Below are 23,832 nucleotides of genomic sequence, written 5' to 3' on the forward strand. Positions count from 1 at the left end.
TTAAAATATTTATTTGTTAATAGATTTAAAACTTTAACTGGTTTCATATATTTTCAAAACGTCGAAATAGAAAAACGTGGCTTATGTTGCAGCTGTCTAGCTTCTGACTAGTGTTTGAAGCTTGCCCTATTTTTATAGGGACTTCATGGCTCAAATTAGTATATGGATTTATCACATGACTGGTCTTAGAAATTTTTGTAGGTTCCTCACTACGTCCATGTGTTTGTATCAAGTGACACTGTTTGGCTTTGTAAGTTAAGGCTGCCATGGTTGACTGAACATGTCCAAACAATCAATGCTCTGAATGTTTTCTGTCAAGTGTTTGTAGAGAACGAACACATGATTAAGTTTATAACCTTTTGTACGTTTCCTGCTACGTCCGTCCGTCCGTGCAGATGTGTGCGTCCATAGGATTAGGCAGTCATCTAAGTAACATTTCTAGTTTTCAAGTAGATAAACGTTCAAGCCATATATTAATTTGGATTGTTCATATATCAGGACTTCCATGTATACCATGACTAGATTGGTGTAAGTCAGAGCAACTTTTGCCTTCATTGCAGTCCCAAATATTTGTTTGTAAATATTGCCATTGAAGTCAAAAAAGTTATTTTTGAGGATAAATTTTAATCCTTCAGTGATGAAACTCTTTTCAGTTCTGTCTGGAATTTCATGAGGGAATTTCTCAAGCCAGAGATTTATTGTCTCTAGTCCATATTAGCATGGGATTGTGGTAGAGAGGTTTACCACATCAAAAGATGCAATAGTGGTATCATTGTTTATGGGTTTTGAGAGGCTGTTTAACAGGTCCAGGTCATCTCTTACAAGACTTGGTATGTATTTTAGAATAGGTTTCAGTAATATATCTAAAAAGTTGCCGAGTCTGTGTGTTTCACAGTTTGGGCCTGCTGCAATTGGCTTAAATTTAAGGTGGGATATTGTATGTTTATGAAACTTGAAGTTGGTTCTTTACATGCATTCTTAATAGTTTGGTTCTTATGGATTTTTTGGAGACCATAGAAGTAGTTAGTCTTGCAATCAAATGGGTTACATAGTCACATTCGTTGTTTGTTAAACCACCTTTTTGATGTATGTGAATGAGTGTGTCCATTTTAATCATTATCTTTGATTTTTGGTAATTATGTACCTTTTTGTAGTGGGTCATATCTTGCAATATAGACAGTATATCTATTTTGTAGTGTTCAATATCGATAATAACTATAGCACGTCCCTTATCTGCTTCCTTAATTATAATGTTGTTATTGGTTTTCAGTTCCTGTATAATATCCCATTCCTTTTAGGGTGTAAGGGAAGGTAGACATAAAATCACAAAATTTATCTAAAGCTTTATTCTTACCTTTTGGAGGCTTGTAATTGTTCTTGTTTCTGCAATTGATTTGTCCCTGTTTTCTTAATCATACAATTCCTCTGTTAGGCATAGTTTTCTATCCTCTAGCAATCAAATTTTATTCAAAACATATACTAATTTGAGTCATGAACCCCCTATAAAAATAGGGCAAGCTTCAAACACTAGTCAGAAGCAAGACAGCTGCAACATAAGCCATGTCTTTCTATTTAAATGTTTTGAAAATCAGTGTAAACTGTGAAACTGGTCAAAGCTTTGAATATATTAATAAAAAATATTTTAACTATTCTCAGTGCATTTTCAACTTCTGTTTTTCTTATAAACACACACACACTCACTCACTCACACACACACACACACACACACACACACACACACACACACACACACACATACACACACATAAATGTCAAACTCATGCTAGTATGGAAAGTGGGCGTTAAATGATGATAATGGTATGCATGTATGTATGTGAATAATAGAGAGGAGTGAGAGTGTGCATGTGTGGGTTTGTGTATTGTGTGCATGTGTGTGAATGTTGGCTGCATATTATATGCGTGTGTATGTTGTCTGCATATTATGTGATATAATATATGTGTGTGTGTGTGTGTGTGTGTGTATGATACAATGTATCACATACAGATACATATACACATAAAACATAATGCTATTTGGTAGGTGACTACTCTTTTATCATAAACCGTTTCCTATTTTTCAAGAAATTGTTTTTTGTTCCACTTGTTTTTGAAAGAAAGTACAGTGTATGTATATACTTGTGTGTGTGTGTGTGTGTGTGTGTGTGCATACATACATATGTAAGTGGAAATATAAGCAAAATGTGAGTATATATATATATATATATATAATATATATATATATATATATATATAGGTCAGAGGACATATGTATTGGTGTTCTATTTTAACAGGTGAATACATTCAAATGTTAATTAATCTTTATTCTTATGTAATAGTTAATTAGCTTCACATATAGATGCCTTAGAATTCCATTTTTTTGTGGCACCTTTGAAATATGCTTATTTGTACCCGCAGCTTTTGTTGTTTGTAAATTATATTCTGAAGTTTTGACAATTTCACTTAATGTCAAATGTGTGTATTGTTTTTTACTTATGTTAAAACTATATTTTATTTCTTTTATGTGTTATTTTTTTATGATTCATATTTATATATTCAATATTTATTAAATATTTTATTGGGAATATTTAAATGTATTAAATATATATATTCTAGCTTTTTTAAATTAATTGTAGTTTTCTTTAATGAAATTTCATATATTTCTAAGCATTTTCAAAACACTATTTACTTGAAGTGCTTTTGATCACCTTTATTTTAAAGAAAATGTATCTCAATAGATATTTCTACCATTGAATTAGAATTGGTAATGATTATTCAAATTGCATTTAAAGTAAAAAGAAAACTAGAAAAGCCCCAAAAGCCAAGCCTATATAAAATTTCTGTAACATTTGTAACTATAATATAGTTTTAACATAAATGTTGTCAAAACTGTGAAACATATGTTTCATTGTACAGCATGTTGTTTATTATGTTGATATTTATTGTTCATTACGTTGAAATTTATCAGTAGCTTTTATGTATTAGAAGTATGTTGTTTTGTCTTATATCTGTGTGTTCATGATATCTGTACATGTGTCTGTGACCATCGCTGCTTTTAAATGCATGCATGACCGGCTGCCCACTGGCTGATTTGCTTTTTAAAATAACAACCAATTAAACTCTTGAACTTTAATGATGGCTCACATTTATTAAAGCCTGAAACAACTGAGCTGCCTCAGAAAGAAGAACAGATCATAGAAATTTCTCCTGAAGTGTCACAGGAAGCTGTATCACTGACTATTGCTACAGATGAAAAAATGGAAAGTTCATCTGAAATCCTTCCAACTAAAGTCGATGTTAGTACTTACCAAGTATCTGAAAGCATTACAACTGATATTGTCTCTGATAAACAAGAGCAATTATCTGGTGTGGTTTCTGATCATGTTTTGCAAACATCTGAACAGATTACACCTTTGATTCAAACAGATGTTACAAAATCTGATATTATTATGGATGAAAAATTATCAGATATTTCACAAATTGAAAGCCAAAACTTATCTGAAATATCTATTTCAAGTAAATCTACAGATGAAGTTTCCCAAATAAGTATTCCTCTTTTAAAATCTGATGAGGTTCAAGAAGCAGTCGTTGAAGATAAAATTAGTGATATTGTGTCAGAAGACACACAAGAAAATATTACTAGCCTCTTGATTGAACCAAAATCACTTGATACAACAGTTTCAAAGATAGTGAGCATTCAAAGTGATTTGGTTGAGGAGCAAACTCCAAGTAGTTTAGTTACTGATATTATTCCTAAGGAACTTCTTGGTGCTAAACAAGAAGATATCAGTGAAAAGGCAACTGAAATAACTATGCAAACTGAAGTTCCAGTCATACAGACCGATATTGTATGTGATGAAGTTTCATCAGATATCGTATCAGATATCAGTGAATCTGTAGTAACTCAAAAGATTGATAGTGAATTAATTGATAAACCATCGGTTGTGGAGATTACTGTAAAAGACAAAATACAGCAAGAAACTGGTACAATTTCAGAAAGTATTCAAGAATTTACAACTGATATACAAACAGAAGATGTACCCAAAGATATTGTTTCTAGTATTGTTGAAAAAGTTGCTACCAGCTCCCAGTCAACCGAAGAAGTATTGACAAAAGCTAACATTATGGAAGAAGAATTTATAGATGCACTTTCAGATATTGAATCAGAAGAAGATGCAGCAGGTATAACTCCAAACATCATATCTGAAGTTGCTACAGAAAAAATGGAAATAACTTCTGCTCCATTTGTAAAAACAGAATCCATAGATGTTGGAATATCAGAATCTACTGTCACTGATGTTTCAGAAGAGACAAAGATAACATTAGAATCTGTTGATACCAAATCATTACAAGAAAAGAAATTAGATTTGATTGATACACCAAAATCTATGACAACAATCATGCAGGAACATTTAACAGAAAATGGAATAAGTGAAATTTCTGATGTCACTTTAGAAAATGTAAGTATTGTTGATGCTGATAAAAAGGTAGATAAAAGTCAGGCCAGTCTAGGTGACATGCCTAAATCTATGGTTACAATCATGCATGGAGATGTAACTGAGAATATTGTTGCAGATATTAAAGATGTCAGTGTAGAAGAAGTAAGCATTGTTGATTCAGAGAAAAAACCTGAGAAAAGTGAAGCAACCTTTACTGATATCCCCAAATCTATGGTTGGTGTTGTACTGGAGCATTTGACAGAAAATGGACTTTCAGATATTTCTGATGTAAGTGTTGACAAAGTAAGTATTGTTGACTCTGAAAAGAAACCTGAGAAAAGTGAAGCCACCTTTACTGATATTCCTAAATCAATGGTTGGAGTGGCTCAAGAGCATATCACTGAAAATATCGTATCTGATATCAAGGATGTCAGTGTAGAAGAAATAAGTGTTGTTGATTCTGAGAAGAAACCAGAGAAAAGTGAAGCCACTCTAACTGATATCCCCAAATCTATGGTTGGAGTTGCCCAAGAGCATATCACTGAAAATATTGTATCTGATATCAAGGATGTTAGTGTAGAAGAAATAAGTGTTGTTGATTCTGAGAAGAAACCCGAGAAGAGTGAAGCCACTCTTACTGATATCCCCAAATCTATGGTTGGAGTTGCCCAAGAGCATATCACTGAAAATATTGTATCTGATATCAAAGATGTTAGTGTAGAAGAAATAAGTGTTGTTGATTCTGAGAAGAAACCCGAGAAGAGTGAAGCCACTCTTACTGATATCCCCAAATCTATGGTTGGTGTTGTGCTGGAGCATTTGACCGAAAATGAACTTTCAGACATTTCTGATGTAAGTGTTGACAAAGTAAGCATTGTTGACTCTGAAAAGAAACCTGAGAAAAGTGAAGCCACCTTTACTGATATTCCTAAATCAATGGTTGGAGTGGCTCAAGAGCATATCACTGAAAATATCGTATCTGATATCAAGGATGTCGGTGTAGAAGAAATAAGTGTTGTTGATTCTGAAAAGAAACCAGAGAAAAGTGAAGCAACTCTTACTGACATACCCAAATCTATGGTTGGAATTGTGCAAGAACATTTGACCGAAAATGGTCTTGCTGATATTACTGATGTCAGTGTTGAAAAAGTCAGTGTTGTTGATTCTGAAAAGAAACCAGAGAAAAGTAAGGCAACTTTGACTGATATCCCCAAATCTATGGTAGGCTTTGTTCAAGAAGAGGTATCAGAGAACGGTTTATCTGACATTTCTGATATTCCTCTTGAAAAAGTAACTCTTATGGATGATAAACAAAAACTACCTCTTAATATTTCACAATCTGATATAACTGTTATACAAACCGACACTTTGTCTGGCACAGATACCCAAGACATGGTTTCAGAAATCAGTAAGAGCCAAAAAGATACAGTGACTGCTTCTGAATCAATTGCTGATAAACACAAAACTCAGATTGCAGAAATGAGTACAGTAGAAATATTGGAAGACAAAACAGATATATCTGAAAAACAACCTACTGAAGATGTTGAAGCTGAATTTAGCATTGCAGAAGAGGAAACCTTTGTTGATGCAAGCTTCCAGTTGGAGGAGGAAAAAGAAATTCCTACAGTTCAAACAGCTGAAGATGCTGAGTTTAGTTTAATGCTTGATAGTACCACTGAAAAGAAACCACGTGATACTGAAGCAACTATCCAGATTGAAGAAGAGAAACCACTTGATACTCAAGCAACTTTCCAGATTGAAGAAGAGAAACCACGTGATACTGAAGTAGCCTTCCAGATTGAAGAAGAGAAACCACGTGATACTGAAGTAGCCTTCCAGATTGAAGAAGAGAAGCCACTTGATACTGAAGTAGCCTTCCAGATTGAAGAAGAGAAACCACGTGATACTGAAGTAGCCTTCCAGATTGAAGAAGAGAAACCACGTGATACTGAAGTAGCCTTCCAGATTGAAGAAGAGAAACCACTTGATACTGAAGTAGCCTTCCAGATTGAAGAAGAGAAACCACTTGATACTGAAGTATCCTTCCAGATTGAAGAAGAGAAACCACGTGACACAGTTGATACTGCTGAAACCTTCAAACTAGAAATACAAGATAAAGAAGTTGAAGACATTTCAGCTGACTTTGTTTTTGAGGATAAACCAAAGAAAATGGCAGTTGAGGATGTGGAAACAGACTTTGTATTTCAACAACCAAAAACAGAGGATGTTAGTACAGATATGTCTTTCACTCTACCAGCTGAAGACAAATCTGATAAGGAAGATGTAGAATTATCTGTATCATTTGGTGTTGATACCGCTGAAGATGTGACTGTTGAAGACACTTTCATTTTACAAGAGGTAAATTTGTTATTATCTACATTAATGGTAATAATATTTATTCTTATAACTGTGATAACATGATTAATATTTGTTTCCTTTTAGCAAATTTTATATATGATATATGGCTATATATTTTTAATTATTCAGTGAGAACATAAATATATGTACCAAGAATAACACTAATGGACACATCTATTATTTTTTAGGTTGTTCAGGTGGTCGTCAAGTGAAAGAAAATGTAAAAGATTGTTACTCTGTTCCTTCAACTTAAACACTCCACTAAAATCTTAAAATTATTGCAGATATTTATTCTGATTTAAGCTCTCCATTTGTAAATTATCCTTTCTTTTTCCTATAGAAATGTATGAGAAAAACTTAGGATTAAACCTCAGCAGTTCACAAATATTTTGTTTATTTTCTATTTTCCTGACTATAGGTGCAGGAGTGGCTGTGTGGCAAGTAGCTTGCTTACCAACCATATGGTTCTGGGTTCAGTCCCACTGTGTGGCACCTTGGGCAAGTGCCTTCTACTATAGTTTCAGGCTGACCAAAGCCTTGTGAGTGGATTTGGTAGAAAGAAACTGAAAGAAACCCGTCGTATATATATATATATATATATATATATATATGTATATGTTTGTGTTTCTGTGTTTGTCCCTCCAACATCGTTTGACAACCAATGCTGGTGTGTTTACGTCCCTGTCACTTAGCAGTTCAGCAAAAGAGACCGATAGAATAAGTACTAGGCTTACAAAGAATAAGTCCTGGGGTCGATTTGCTCGACTAATGGCGGTGCTCCAGCATGGCTGCAGTCAAATGACTGAAACAAATAAAAGAATATCATCACAGGTGAAAGAAAGGGCTTTGGTGGTTAGGGCATTATCCTCACATTCATCAGATCCTGAGTTTTATTCCCAAACCAGTGGACATGTATCATTGAACAAGGCACTTCATTTTCTGTTGCTCTACTAGGGCAGCTACTAGGGGTTAACCCTCAAATGAACTGGAAACTCATTCAAAGGAAGGTAGTCTTGTACTCTCAGACACCTAAACACTTCAGAAACCCCATGTAATATCTGGGCTAATGAGATCATAGAGAAAGTGAGAAAGAGAGGGAGGAATATTATGATTCAATTTTTATTAGAAATGGACAGCTTTCTATAAATGAATATATTTTTCTTTTTTTAATATTGGTTTTAATAATTTTAAACAAATTTTGATAAACCTTTGATTAAATTACTAAATTTCTAAGATGAATAGTTAATATAATTATTATTTTTTAGACTATTAACCACATCTTTAGAGATTAAATATGATTTTCCGTAATATTTGCATTCTCGTTGCTTTGATTGGTTTGGTCTCTGCCATCAGGTATCATATCTCTAATTGTGTACATCATCTTCGACTAGATTCTAAAAAGCAGCTGTTATTTCTAAATTAATTACAAAAAGAGTCAAATTGAATCTTGGAGTACACATTATGGTGATGATCAGAGATGTAAATATTGTAAATATTGTAAAATACTATTTTCATCTGTAAAATAAGTGGTTAATAATCTGAAAAATGATAATATCTTTAACAAAGCTTTTTATATATTTTTTTAGGAGAGGACTTGATCCACTTCAAACTTAAAAATCAAACTGAACTCATCTATTTATTGAACAAGATATTTTCTTATGCAATCATGAATTTCTTAATTGTAGATTTTGCAGTTCATCAGTTTTTTTCTGCAAATCTTCACAGAAAAAGCAGTTGCTGTATGCTGTCCCCTCCACTCCTCCTCCTCCTCCTCCTCCTCATCATCATCATCATCATCATCATCGTCATCATCATCATTGCCATTGTTGATATTGTCTTCATGATTGTTGTCATTGTTATCATCATCATTATCATTGTTCACCATTACTCTCATCCTCCTCTCCAATCTTCCCCTTTGTCCTCTCTACCTCCTCTTTCTCTTCCTCTTTCACTGTCTCTTTTGGAATACTGGGAAAAAAATATACTTTGTGGTATTTGTTCCAGCTCTTTATATTCTGATTTCAAATATCTTTAAGGTCATTTTTTGCCTTTCATCCTTCTGGGGTTAATAAACAAAATAAAATACCAGTCAAGTACTATGGTTGATGGTATCAACTACCTCAAAATTGCTGGTCTTCTGCTTGAATCAGAAGCAAGTATCATCATCATCATCATCATAAGGCAGAGATTAACAGAATCAAAATGGACAAAAGGCCTTGCAATATTTGCTTCTTGTCCTTTATGTTGTGAGTTCAATCCACAGTAGGGTTTATTTTTTCTCTTTCATCCATTTTAAGTTGATAAAATAAGTGTCAGTCAAATATTGGGATGTATTTTAAATCATTCTGCAAAAAAAAGCCAGATTTGCATTTTGCTCTCAAATACCCTTTAGCATTCAGATTTCTCTGTCAAAAGTGAGGGTTATTATCATTGTTTTGAATTAATCATGCAATATCTTGTAGCTTTTAAGATATTGATGAGGTAACTTAATTTTTAGAATGATATTGTATGGTTTGTGTGAGAGGCCAGATCAGGCCAGTTTAAATGTTAAAGGGTTAATCTTGAACAGATTCTTTTCAAAGCATGTTCATATCTTACTATGATTTACCCTAACATACAACTGACTTGGTGCCCTACAATCTGCTATATACATAACTACATACAAGAGAACTTAAGTGAAACTTCTTCTAATAACTGACCAATATTTCCTCCTCTTTGGGATTTTTTTTTTTGCATTTGCGTTACCATATCTTCTTGAACAATCCAGTACCAACTCAGACTGGTGGATTATCAGAGCTGTTAGAATGTTAGGCAAGAGGCCTCATAGTACCTATCCTAGCCCTTTACATTCTGACAGCAACATCTGCAATGACACAGGTGCCAAACTTTATTGGTCCAGCTTGGCTTGAACATCTGTCAGTCTTCCTCAAAAAACATCTTGTCAAGGCCTACACATACATGTGAAAATGAATGGTGAACATTAATTAATGGAAGCCCTGCTACGGTTTCTGCTTCTGTAGTCTTACCTAAACATCTCACAGTTTCACTTTCAAGTTAGCACTATACACAATAACATTAATTTCAAACTTGCACCTCTTCTCGGCAAGTAATATGCAATGATTCACATAAAATACCCAGGTCATATGAATACTTCAGTTTGAAATACTAAAAGAAAACCTTAGGCATGCTAATTAATTGCCATTAGAATTTTGAAATGAAACGTCAGTATTAGTATTGATTTAACACTTCATATGAGATCATATTCCATACTGTTTTCAGTAACATTTTGTCATCATTTGTATATTTTTATTGTTCAGGTTGTTATAAATTGTCAGTATTATAACCATTTTCTCATTTGGTATGATTTAGGTTGTTTCTAGAATAAGTATTAATTACTGAGTTATTTAAAATTAATCCGCTTTACATTTACCTTATTTCAGTGATATATAGTATCATATTTTGCTGTTGGGATTTCTTTATGCTGTCAGTCAAGGAAACCTTAATGTAATTACCACAAACTACAAAATGATAATGGCTCTTTACCTCTATTTAATGCTTAGCTAATTAATATTTGTAAATATAGCTTGCAACAATTCTATCAAATTAATCTTACTAGCCTCTTTGGGCCTCAGAGTGCCCAAAGTGGTTATGAGCACAACCCTACTTTCTAACCAAACCAGTAAAAAAAAGGCAAAACAATGCTATTTAAGTCATCTTCAACACTTCAGTCAACTGAGTTTTCAGAATTTATGCATCTATTTTTCATAGTAATTAGTAAAATACATGCATGAGCTTAAATATGACACCCAAAATGGTAGGACAGTTTTACTGAATTTCATGATTTCATGTTTAGGTCTTCTTAAGGATGTTAAAAATTCACCCTTTACTGAAATTCTTTAGACCCAGGACACTCTTGATCAATTAAACCTATGCTCAAAGGTTTTTCATCTCTTCATCTCAGACTACATTATTCAATGTGTACTTGTTTTGATAAGGTAGTAGGGTGCAATTAGATAGAAATTTGACTGGTATGTCTAGCAGATGGAGTGGTTATATTGAAACTCTTACGACAATTCTCAATAAAACTGTTAACAGTTCTTATTAATAATTTAAATAAATGTAAAAATAACCATAGATAGTTTTATGAAATAATATCTTTAGGATTGATATGATTCCTTTATTTGACTCTTAAATAGTGGGAAAGGGTTGCGTGAATGTGTATACTAGAGGCAACCCCCCCTTCCTCTTAACTCTTTTGATATCAACCTGTCTGAAACTGCCCCTGGTTCTATGATACAACCATCTTGCCTTAAAGTGATTTAAATTAATACCTTCTATCAAAATTTCATGTTAACATATGCTCCAAATGTCATCATACTAACGACAAAGTTATTTTACTAAATTCTTCATTATTTTCAAAATTATTTGCTACAAATGCAGTCCATATTAATAGAAATATGGTAACAAAAGGGTTAAGAGTAATTTTTATACTTATTTTCACTTTAACTTAGCACAAAAACCATAACAATTGTTAGTCTCTTGCATGGTAAGATTTAGTTTCATTATCTGAAAGTTCCCTAAAATTCTTACTTTCATTTGATGATGGTCATATCCAAGTAAAAGTTTTGAAACATCACTTGATGTCTGCTGTTTAAGGGTTAAAGCAGTTATCTAAAAGCATTATTTCTTTAAAATATTGATAATTTATTTAAGAAAAACTAATTTAAACTTCAATTCATCCATTTAAATTAGAATGTTTCTAATATTACCACCACAAATTTCTACATTCAATGATATATATTTTTAAAAACTAATATTGATATAGGTTGCTAAAATACTACAATATATTAATTTAGCAGAAATTACTTGTTAAACATTATCTTATGAAATTTTAAATAATGATTTATTTTTCAGCTGACACTAATTTTCAGTTATTCTGTATTTTGTAATCTTTACTTTCAGTTTTGATGAAAATTATTATTGCTTCTCTTCATAACAGTATATGTCTCTGTGGAAAAAAAAAACAAAAGGGAGAAAAATGATCTTAAATATTTTATATATGTGTGTTTATTGTTGTATAATTCATAATACAAATCTATATAATAATTTCTTTACTGAATTCAAGTGAAATTTTAATAATGTTTCATTTTATCTTTAGATTTACAATTATATTTTACCATATCTTATTTCTTGAACAGCAAAATAATTTGGTTCCCATTTGATGATTTTAATTTTCACACTTTTTATGCAATTTTCACACTTTTTATGCAATTTAAACAACTATAATTAAATATCTTGTATAGGAACAAGATCTAATAGATGCTTCTGCTGAATTTACAATTGCTCCTTCATTCACCAAAAAATTGGAGGATAAACAACCAGTTGAAGGAACTGATGTCCAGTTTACTGTCATGACTGAAGGAGCTCCAAGTCCTGAAATAACATGGTAAGTTGTTTTTCTTATAAGCTTACAATAAAATCACGTTAGTATATATAATATCAAATAATCAGTCTTTTTTATATTATTATTTATTCTGTATCCTTGTATATATTTCTGTAATCAGTTTTATAATATTAATGGTAATCAGTTTATATGCCATCATTTTATGTCTGTAGAAAAAATATGGACAGGGAGGTAGATTCAAACAGGTGCAATTCCTGAAGATTAGATATTATATCTAATGTAGGGCAGTAAGTCAGAGGGAATGGCAATAGGTATGTGCAGTGTTTTTATACAGTTTATTGTTTCAGAGGAAAGGAGACCATCTATAGTTACAGTAAAGGTACATAAGGAGATGCCACAAAACATCAGTGAGGTAGTAATTATGTAAAATTGTTGAACTGAAAACTTCCCCACCTGTTTCAGTACCATTTCCTGAATGTGATCTTAAATAGTTCTGTCACAACTGTTGTGTCTCAGACATGATATCATTGTTTCAATGTGGGGTTCATTTTTACTTTGTAGTGGGTCAGCAATTGCTCAGAGGGGAAGTTGTTTCTGGACCAAAATATAAAGCCTAATTTTCGGGATCTTGTCTTTGCTATATTATACATGCATTTGCCCCCATGAAAGTTAATCAGAATTTGATGGTTATTTAGATGTATATTGTTAGATACTATTGTGAGAGAAATACTGTGTGTTTCTTTTGTATGTATAGTGACTATATTTTGATATTGTTGGATGATAATAAGCTGGAGGAAGTTTTCAAGGTCTATGTTGCTATAAATAATATTTTTTAGTTAGCTTTGTCTAAGTTTCTTGTCTATATTGTAAATAGTTTGCTCTGGGAAAATTTATACGTTTACTTCTTAAACCAACCAATACTATCTTAATTATTATGTTGGTGATTTTGTATAAAGCATTTCAAATTGTAAAATAAATGTGAAATATTTTCCTGTTTTCATTTTTATTCTTTAATCATTCATGTTAATTATATTTTTAGTAATGTGGATACTCATTACTCCGTACAAAAATTAACTGTTTAGCCATCTTTCTTTCTAGGTACAAAAATGGTGTTCAAATTAAACCATCTGAACATTTCACAATTGAAAGTTCTGAAACCTCTCATACAATGACCATCCATAAAGTTACAAAACAAGACACTGCTGAATATACATGTAAAGCAACTAACAATGTTGGTTCATCTTCAACTTCATGTAAAGTCAAAGTCACAGGTATGTTTCATCTATTTCCAAACAAGTACTTTTGAATGCTTTTATTTGACCCTGAATTGGGAAGCAGTAAAAACTTCCATTATTATAAATTTTCCGTATTTTATGATGAACAATTTGATGTTAATTTCTTTCATAACTTTTCAATTGCTTTCTCACACTTATACACTTTGTAAATTTACAGAGAAAAGGAACTAAAGAAGAAACCAGTCCTTGAAGAGGTATTTAACGCAGCTGTAAGTAACATTATAAATATTTTAAAACTTCTTCACAATTTAATAATTTCTTTATTGATTATATTTATTGTATTATCATTATGTTATACTTGTATTTATATATTATGTTTATTCTATGTTTAGTCTTTCAAAGTTGGTGACAGTATGGAATTGAAGTGCAAATTCAGTGGTGAACCAAAGCCAACTGTCAAGTGGTTTAAGTGAGTATTCTTTCCACAAGAATTTAAATTAAAGTTTCAATCTCAATTCTGACTTGAAATAATAGAAATATTAAGATATGAAGAATAAAAATAACCAACACTTATCTAAAGAGAATTATGATAATGAATGAAATAAGAAGGTTTTTTTACTTCAAATATAATCAACTTATAATTTATTTTCATGGTTAGTGTCTGTTGTCATTCATGTTTTTTCCTAAAATGTATTTTCATTCCGGCCCTATGAATACATTTGGTTATAAAAGTCTTCTATTTGTAATCTAGTCCAGTTTAATTGTAAATCATTCAAAGTTTCATAAAACCTGATTATTGTTTTAAGGCTATAACTTCTCTCAGCATACATACTTGAAATAGTATTAAATTAAAATAACTAAGTGCATAACAAAATGTACATAGAAAAAGAGAATGGCATTAGTCATCTCAGAGAGACTCCTTATCAGCAAATCATCAGATGCCAGTTACAATATAGAAATCAGAAACAAAGCAGTTACTGATTTGTGCGGAAGCTGGACAAGCTTAAATTAAATATACACACTTGAAACAGCATTAGATTAAAATAATGGTGTGTGTGCCATTTACTATGTTTATACAAGCATAGAACAGTTCTAGCTGTAATATTTTGTTTCAGAGAAACTTCTCTTAAGGGAATTTGAGTTTTAAAAATGTCATCAGAGGATCATCAGATATTCGTGTTTTGGCCTGGTTTAGCCTCATCACTGATAAATAGCCCTGGGAAAATAACTAATTATTACATTAGAATTGACATATATGCTCTTCAAAATTTAATAATGGGAAAACAAAACTCATTTACCTACCATTTTAAATAAATTAATATTTATTATAGATATATAGTCTTTATATTCCTATATCTTATGTAGTGATGCAAGAAAATTATGTTTTATGTAGATATATAAGAAAATTATATATTTTTTCAGGAATGGAAAAGAAATCAGGCCAACCTCACTTACCAAAATTATTCAAGATGGTGAAGTGTGTACTTTAAAAACCAATAAATTCACAAAGAATGATGTTGGTGTTTACAAGTGTGTTGTCACAAACACTGTTGGTTCTGTTGAATGTGAAGCTACTATTACACTTGATGAAGAAAAGCCTAAGGAACGCAAACCTGAATTTGAAGAAATCTTTACATCAGCCAATATCAAATTGAACGAACCATTGGAACTGAAATGTAAAGTAACAGGTGAACCAAAGCCTTCCATTAAGTGGTTTAAAGACAACAAGGAAATCAGACAAACCTCTCTCACCAAAATTATTCAAGATGGCTCAGTATATACTCTGAAAACTAGCAAATTCACTAAGAATGATGTCGGTGTTTACAAGTGTGTTGCTACAAATTCCACTGGCTCAGTTGAATGCGAAGCTACTATTACACTTGAGGAAGAAAAGACACGCAAACCTGAATTTGAAGAAATCTTTACATCAGCCACTTTCAAATTGAATGAACCATTGGAGCTGAAATGTAAGGTAACAGGTGAACCAAAGCCTACCATTAAGTGGTTTAAAGACAACAAGGAAATCAAACAAACCTCTCTCACCAAAATTATTCAAGATGGCTCAGTATATACTCTAAAAACCAGTAAATTCACAAAGAATGATGTCGGTGTTTACAAGTGTGTTGCTACAAATTCTTCTGGTTCAGTTGAATGCGAAGCTACTATTACACTTGAGGAAGAAAAGACACGCAAACCTGAATTTGAAGAAATCTTCACATCAGCTACTATCAAATTGAATGAACCATTGGAGCTGAAATGTAAGGTAACAGGTGAACCAAAGCCTACCATTAAGTGGTTTAAAGACAACAAAGAAATTAAGCCAACATCACTTACCAAAATTACTCAAGATGGTACTATATGTATATTAAAAACAACTAAATTCACTAAGAATGAAGTCGGTGTTTACAAGTGTGTTGCTACAAATTCCACTGGTTCAGTTGAATGTGAAGCTACTATCACACTTGAGGAAGAAAAACCAAAGGAAGCCAAACCAGAACAGAAGAAACCTGAACAGAAGAAACCTGAATTTGTAGAAGTTCTTCAACCAACTGTAAGTATTTCATTCTGAATCCTGAAATTTTTTTCCGTTTTAGTATTTTTTTTATATGTCAGTAAAATCTGAGTTTTGCTTTTTATAGTTAGACACTTATTCATTGATTTTTAATTTTCATTTCAGAGCATCAAAAATGAAGAAAGTTTGAATTTGGTGTGCAAAGTTACTGGTGAACCCAAACCGACCATCAAATGGTTCAAGTAAGTTTTTTGTTTCTTAAAATATTTATATGCATAATGGTAATTATTAGAATATACTTATTTAAAATTCCACTACATTAAGATATTTGAAAAAAGTTTAATGCTAAAAACACTTTACTATTATCTCTATTGAGAAATTGATTGCAAACAATGTACAACATTAAAAAAAAATTCTGGTTAATATCTCTGGTGCACATATCTTATACTTAACTTTTTAAGGTATGTTGGTATTGAATAGCTCAGTCAGCTATTTAAAACAAATCTCTGCCATGAAAGTGGCCAGTCAAATGCAAGGAACAAGCTATTGTTCCAGCACCCTTATATAGTTTCAGGACAATACTTGTGATATGTTGGTTTCGTTAAGCATCATGATTTGATCCCAGTGAAGATGACCATCCAATTTAAGTTAGGACATCACTCCTTGGTTAGGATGCTAACCAAGGCGAGCGAAGGCAGAAACATTAGCACGCTGGGCAAAATGCCTAGTGGTATTTCGTCTGTCTTTACGTTCTGAGTTCAAATTCCACCGAGGTTGACTTTGCCTTTCATCATTTTGGGGGTTGATAAATTAAGTATCAGTTACACACTGGGGTCGATATAATCGACTTAATCCCTTTGTCTGTCCTTGTTTGTCCCCTCTGTTTAGCCCCTTGTGGGCAATAAAGAAATAAGGATGCTAACCTATCACTGATAGCATTTCCAAATGAACTGAATAAATTGCTCTGCTCAGCAACACAACAAAAGCAATTCTGTTCAGTTATGCAATCTACTTATATTTCTCAGTTAGTAATAATCTTCTTACTTTCTTTAAATTTGGATCACTTATTAAAAAGAAAGGATTAAATGGATTTTAAGAGGCTTGAACCATATATAAAATATTTGTGTTTGCAAGAAGATGATTTTGAAATACATGACAATATTAGAACATAATAGAGGAAAATTGTGCTTTTGTTATTTTAGATTTTTAAAATTTTATCATATGTTGATGTAAAATTTCTACTTGTATTCTCAGAAAACTGGATGAAATTTAATTTCATATTTTGTAATTTTTTTTGCATTTAGATTTCACCTTAAGATTGAGATAAATATTAAAAGAAATATCTCTTTATATTTCATTACAGAGACAATGTTGAAATTAAGCCAACTATTAAATATAAGATGTCACAAGAGGGAGATGTATGCACTTTGAAAATGGCTAAATTTACTAAAGCAGATGCAGGCATTTATAAATGTCTTGCAACTAATCCTGCAGGATCAACAAGTTGTGAAGCTTCAGTTACCTTATTTGGTATGTAAAATCTTGCTGTTTTTTTTTTAGTAAAAAAAGTAGTTTTTTTTTAAAAATCCAATAGTTAATTCTATTTTCTAAAACAGAAACAAAACATATTCATTGCATTTTTGAATTATGACTATCTTGTATGCATTTTTGCTTTGGCATAATTGCTCTATACATGACAGTAAAGCATATTCATAAGTATATCATTCATATTAATGATATTCAGGTAAAATGATATTCCAGTCAAGAAAGTAATATTCTAAAAAATTACGTAAAATTCATATTTATTTATAAAGTTTAATTCAAATTGAACCTATAATATGTATATGTATATTTACAAACCTAATATGATACTCTTTTAATTGAATTATTAGAACAAGCTCCAGAATTTGTTAAAGTCCTTGAACCAGCTGTAAGTAGAATATTTTGTCTATATTTATTCAAATTATTCTTAATATAATAAGATTTATTATTTATTTGAATTATATTTAAACTATCCTAATATTTTACATTTTAGACTGTGAAGACAAATGAAGTTGTAGAACTGACATGTGAAGTCACTGGTGAACCTAAACCAACAATTAAATGGTTTAAGTAAGTTAGACATTTTTATCTAGCGTGAAATCCCTGTATATGTTTTTCTTTCAGCAGGTGCAGGCATGGCTGTGTGGTAAGAAGCTTGCTTCCAGCCATGTAGTGCTATGTTCAATCTCACTGCATGGCAACTTGGGCAAGTGTCTTCTGCTATAATCTTGGGCCAACCAAAGCCTTGTGAGTCAATTTAGTTGATAGAAACTTAAAGAAGCCCACTGTGTGTGCATCTTTGTGTCTGTGTTTGTCCCTGCACCACATGACAGCTGATGGTGGTGTGTTTATGTCACCATAACTTAGCAGTTTAGCAAAAAGAGAGACTAATAAAATAAGTACCACACTCAGAAAATAAAAATAAGTACTAGATTTGATTTCTTCGACTAAACATTCTTCAGGGTAGTGCTCCAGCATGGCTCTAGTCTAATGACTGAAACAAGCTAAAGATGAGAGATAAAGAAAGTTAAGCATATCAGTCTTACCAGTTTCATAGGGCCTGCAAATGCTATGACACTACTCCTTAAAAGAAATTATACTGTTATATAAACCATACAGTGATTACAATATTGAATATTTCCTTTGTTACAAACTTAAGGCTTTTCTTCTTGATTTATTACCTTTTTATATAGATAGAACTAGTAGAATTGGACAGTTCTCCCTATATATTCTTGAAATTATCTCTGTTTCAGTCAGTTGAATATTAAATAGCATAAAAAAAGAAAGAAGATCCAAGTTTGCTATTAAACCATGGGCTGCATAGCTAAAGCTTTACCATAATAGTTAATAACTACTCTTTACCAGTAACAACTGGTAGGAGTGGCTATGTGCTAAGTAGCTAGGCGTAGGAGTGGCTGTGTGGTAAGTAGCTTGCTTACGAACCACACTGTTCCGGGTTCAGTCCCACTGTGTGGTACCTTGGGCAAGGGACTTCTATTATAGCCTCAGGCCGACCAAAGCCTAGTGAGTGGATTTGGTAGACAAAAACTGAAAGAAGCCCATCGTATGTATATATATATATGTGTGTGTGTGTGTATGTTTGTGTGTCTGTGTTTGTCCACCCTCCAACATTGCTTGACAACCAATGCTGGTGTGTTTATGTCCCTGTAACTTAGCATTTCAGCAAAAGAGACCAATAGAATAAGTACTAGAGTACTAGGCTTACAAAGAATAAGTCCTGGGGGCGATTTGCTCGACTAAAGGTAGTGCTTCAGCATGGCCACAGTCAATATGACTGACAAGTAAAAGAGTAAAAGAGTAATACATTGGTATTCCAGATGTAAAGATTCTTTAAATGTGAGCAAGATAAATGAATGTGGGGTTTTATATAATTAATTTTGTCAAATTTTATTTATTTCATTTTAATATATCTTGTGAATTTTTTTTCTTATATTACAGAAATGATAAGGAGATTAAAAACACTTCCAAATCTCCAATTACTCGCCAAGAAAATGTTTGCACCTTGAAAATACCTACATTCACAAAACCAGAAGCTGGTATATACAAATGTGTTGCTACTAATTCAGCTGGCTCAGCAGAATGTGAAGCTACAATCAATCTATTTGGTTAGTATATGTTGTAAACAAAGATGTTTTCTTGAAGTACAATGTTCTTTTGTGAGATGGGATTTTTAAATGGTAAGATTAAAGAATTATTAGCCTCAGGGCTGAGAAAGCATAAAATAAAGGAAAAAACACCAAAAGAATATCCATATGCTTCGCTAAATTCTTTTACATGAGTCTTTTAGATGGATGGACCTTTGAAAACACTTGAGAAGTTTGTCTCCAAAAATTAAAATTTCCCAAATCCATCTATCCACTATATTATTAAGATATATATGACATACAAGTTTTAAAAAATTGGAAAGAATTTTATATATATAGCATGTAAAATATAGATCTCCTCTTACCATATGAACATAAGTAAGATGTATGATTCTTCCTCTTTAAAAAAAAAAAAGGCTGGGGAGAATGTTTCTGTACAAAAATATAGTTAGATATCTTTTGAAAAATTTTGAAATTTGCATACTGTTGTAGCAGTTTATTCACATGTGCATGTGATTTATGTAATAGATACATTCAAAATAACTCTTTATGGTTTTTCTAGGTATATGTTTTTTTTTTCTGATATCCCTTGAAATTTTGCCATGTTTATAATAGGTAGATATTTGTTTGTTGCATAAAAGGATAACAGAACTACAGAATACAATGTTTCCAAGTTTTAGATTATTCTGGACAGAATATTATCCTGTGGATTTAAAGCATACCAAATTATGTAAATGTGTGTAATTAATGTTTTTAATTTTTAATTTTTCCAGAGCAAAAGCCAGAATTTGAAGAAATTCTTCAACCTGTGGTAGGTTACAGATTTTCTTTTCTATCAGTTTAATATCTTGTTACTATAACGCTTTTGGTACATATTTATAAATGATTTGTAACTCATAATAAGAATGATAAGAGACCATTTCTACCTTGGTGCAAATAACTTTGTTCACACAGAGAACTTTATTAAAAGGGCACCATTCTTTGTCAATGTTAACATATTTAAATATGTGTAAATATAAGGTAATACATTCATATCTAAATTTTTCAGACTCTGAAGGCTGATGAACCATTAGAGCTTAAGTGCACAGTAATTGGTGAACCCAAACCAACTGTTAAATGGTTTAAGTAAGTATATACACTTTTTATCAATATATGTATGAATATATGTATAAATGATAAATATGTATGCATTTATTCTTTTGAATTATTATTTAGTTGGTCTATGCAGCATTTGCACTCACGACATTCCAAAGTGTAACAGTAAATAATACGCATGTATATAAAGCACAATGTGATTCAGAGTATCTGAAACATAAATAATTTAGATAATTCTATAGTTATTTATTTGAAAGCCTTAACTGGGGATTGAAGTTATGTGAAAAAATTCCATTGTTCTCTAAAGTAACAAAAATATAATTGTAATGAGACAAAGGATGTATTTAGAAGCAGATGGGAAGATTCTTTGAGTGAGGGCTTGTGTGAATGTGCTACATCTTGAAACATTATGGGAGCAGAAACTTTTGTAGCAGCAGTAAAAACCTAGATAAAAGAAGCAGCATGTAGGTGAGTAAGTCATTGCAGCATCAGCCCAGCAATGTTATCTTTTTAAATGATGCTAGTGCAAGAGTTATAGGAAAATTGGCTACAATTTCCAGCAGACTTAATGGGCATGTAGATGCTCTCTCATGGGTCAGCTGAACATTTGTTTAGTTGTGTAGTATTTACATACAGGGAGAATGTTGTGCATGTTTCTTTCCTTCATACATGTAGTATTTATGCTTACTTGCTGTTGATGCAGACTGTCATCATATTTCCATTGCAAGTTGATTTCAAAGTTGCTGCTTATGAAAGAAGTGGCAGTTTAATGTAAGGTTCTAGAGTTGATGTTGATAATGTCAATGTACTAAAGCTTAAGGAAGAGTGAGGGGCTCAGTACCATCTTGTATGTAAATGTGTATATTGTTCTACAAGTAGTAGAGAATTGTTTATTAATGTATAAAAAGAAGAGATTTGAAGACATTACAGAGTCTTGAAGTATACCAGAATTATAGAGTTGGCTGGTGTAATGGAGTCTAACAGAAAACACTTGATTCAAGAGATGATAGTTTAATGGAGCATGTAGACTAGTAACTTAACTTGGAGATTTTCATGGAAGGTATAGTCAAATGTCTTACTAATGTCAAGGTAAACCACATTGTTTTCACTGAAATTCTCAAAAATGAGACAACACTCAATCGAGACATAGGAGAACAAATATTCAGGAAATTTATTCAAGAGTTTAGTTGTATGTGTGCAGTTTAAATCTGCAAGCAAGATTAGGAGCAAATGCAGTTACTTTATTTACAGGAATGCTTCTTACAAGTAAGAAATATATATTTCGATAATTCAATAAAAATTAATAATTACTAACTTTTAATCTTTAATAATTTTTTCCAGAGATAACAAGGAAATTAAGAATACTTCCAAGAACAAAATTACCATGGATGATAAAGTATGCTACATGAAAGTGCCTAAGTTTACCAAAGCAGAAGCTGGAATATACAAATGTGTTGCTACAAACTCAGCTGGCACTGCTGAGTGTGAGGCATCTGTTGTTCTCTATGGTCAGTTCATTTTATAATTAATATACTTGTTAATATTTGATTAATTTTATAATGAATTTTATAATTAATATATTTGTTAATATTTAATTAAATATATGGCCTTGTATCAAAATTTAAAATCAACATTTAATTAAACATGATTTTATTTGAAGAAATGTTAAAGATTATTATTACTTAGATTAATTGCATGGCAATTAAACAAGTGCCCACTTTGAAATCTTATATGCCTCAATTTCAAAATTAATGATTGGTAGGTAGTATAGATGCATTTTCAGAGCATATATGGTGATGAAATATTGAGATACTAATCTTAAAGAAGTGTTTCAGCAATGAAAATTCATTCAATGTATTTATTTATTTATTTAAATAATATTAATTGCAGAACGCAAGCCAGAATTTGTAGAAGTATTGCAACCAGTGGTAAGTGAAGTTCCTTTGATAATTATTATTAATGACATATATTTATATATTTAGTGCATGTTAAAAATGATTTTTATTACCATTAAAAACTTAACAATAGTTTCACTGAAATAATTCTTCTTTGCATTTATATTTAAATTTCTTTAAGGAATATATTATTTCAGAAATTTCTTAATATTTGTTATATTCTACTAATATATTGAATTTTATAATACATGGAATTTATATTTGCTTGAAATTTAGACAAAGAAAGCTGATGAAGAAGTAGAAATGAGATGTAAAGTAACTGGTGACCCTAAACCTACAGTGAAATGGTTCAAGTAAGTCAACAACTTTTATAATTTTTACATGCTTTAATAAGTACAAAAATAGGAATAAGATAATTCAATATAAGAGTCCCAAATGTTTAAGGGCTATAGAAAGGTGTAACTATATTCATATCTATCATGCATAACAGGAAACAAGCTTATTTTTCACTCTTATTAATTATGAACAATCTTTTACAAAATTTCCAAAGTTGTTTCAAGTGCTAAGTTTCACAGTCCCTGATCATCTTTCATAGTAAACCCACATATAAGCTTTGCCAAAATTGTGTCATAAAGAATCAGTTTCTTTTTTAGTGTCACAAAATATTTCGGCCCTTATTAATCACTCATACTCTTCAAGGCTCAACTAAGACCTACAGCAGAGTATTGCTCATATGCATGAGATGGTGAGGCTACTGCACACAAACATCCCAAACAAGCTACCTGCATAGCCTCTCCACCTTCTCATTATTCTTATCAGACTTAATGTATATCACTTTCTAGGACTTATACAAAACACTTTGTTATCTGCATCATCCCCAGAATCTCAACTCTAAAATTATTATCACAGCCATGATTTTAGTGAAGAGATAACTCAACCACATAAATGTGACCAGCCATGAAAGGCTTGTAAAAGTCATAGTCACTAAACTTCTATGAAAAAAAAATCTTTAAATCAAAATTGTTAGAAATGGTTATTAGTTTTGAACAACGGTTGTAAAACAAAAGGTACATCATTTATATAAGATATGTATAAAATCACATGTTTATTTATTTAATATACCTTTATTAGTTGTGATGCATGAAACAAAATTTACAAGTACAAGGAAGAATGATAAATTATTTTACCATTGAAGTTTTCAGCTTCCTAGTGATAAAAAATGCAGATTTAATTAATTTATGATACAAACA

At 31.6% G+C, this 23,832-nt stretch overlaps 1 protein-coding gene across 2 annotated transcripts in view; it reads left to right on the forward strand.

Annotated features, from left to right (window-relative positions):
- Positions 1-13,454: 13,454 nt before the first annotated feature.
- LOC115225262 (titin) overlaps positions 13,455-23,832 on the forward strand; it is a 193,903-nt gene continuing 183,525 nt past the window's right edge. For both annotated transcript variants that reach the window (XM_036515440.1, XM_036515448.1), the window contains exons 1-14: positions 13,455-13,469; positions 13,651-13,702; positions 13,826-13,902; positions 14,856-15,984; positions 16,111-16,187; positions 17,309-17,475; positions 17,838-17,875; positions 17,981-18,057; positions 19,447-19,613; positions 20,366-20,403; positions 20,641-20,717; positions 22,029-22,195; positions 22,578-22,615; positions 22,859-22,935. In XM_036515440.1, the coding sequence (XP_036371333.1) occupies positions 13,847-13,902; positions 14,856-15,984; positions 16,111-16,187; positions 17,309-17,475; positions 17,838-17,875; positions 17,981-18,057; positions 19,447-19,613; positions 20,366-20,403; positions 20,641-20,717; positions 22,029-22,195; positions 22,578-22,615; positions 22,859-22,935 (2,108 nt within the window). In that variant the 5' untranslated portion in view covers positions 13,455-13,469; positions 13,651-13,702; positions 13,826-13,846. The remainder of the gene's footprint in view (positions 13,470-13,650; positions 13,703-13,825; positions 13,903-14,855; positions 15,985-16,110; positions 16,188-17,308; positions 17,476-17,837; positions 17,876-17,980; positions 18,058-19,446; positions 19,614-20,365; positions 20,404-20,640; positions 20,718-22,028; positions 22,196-22,577; positions 22,616-22,858; positions 22,936-23,832) is intronic.

Source organism: Octopus sinensis, linkage group LG2, assembly GCF_006345805.1.
Source record: "Octopus sinensis linkage group LG2, ASM634580v1, whole genome shotgun sequence".
Classification (NCBI taxonomy): domain Eukaryota; kingdom Metazoa; phylum Mollusca; class Cephalopoda; order Octopoda; family Octopodidae; genus Octopus; species Octopus sinensis.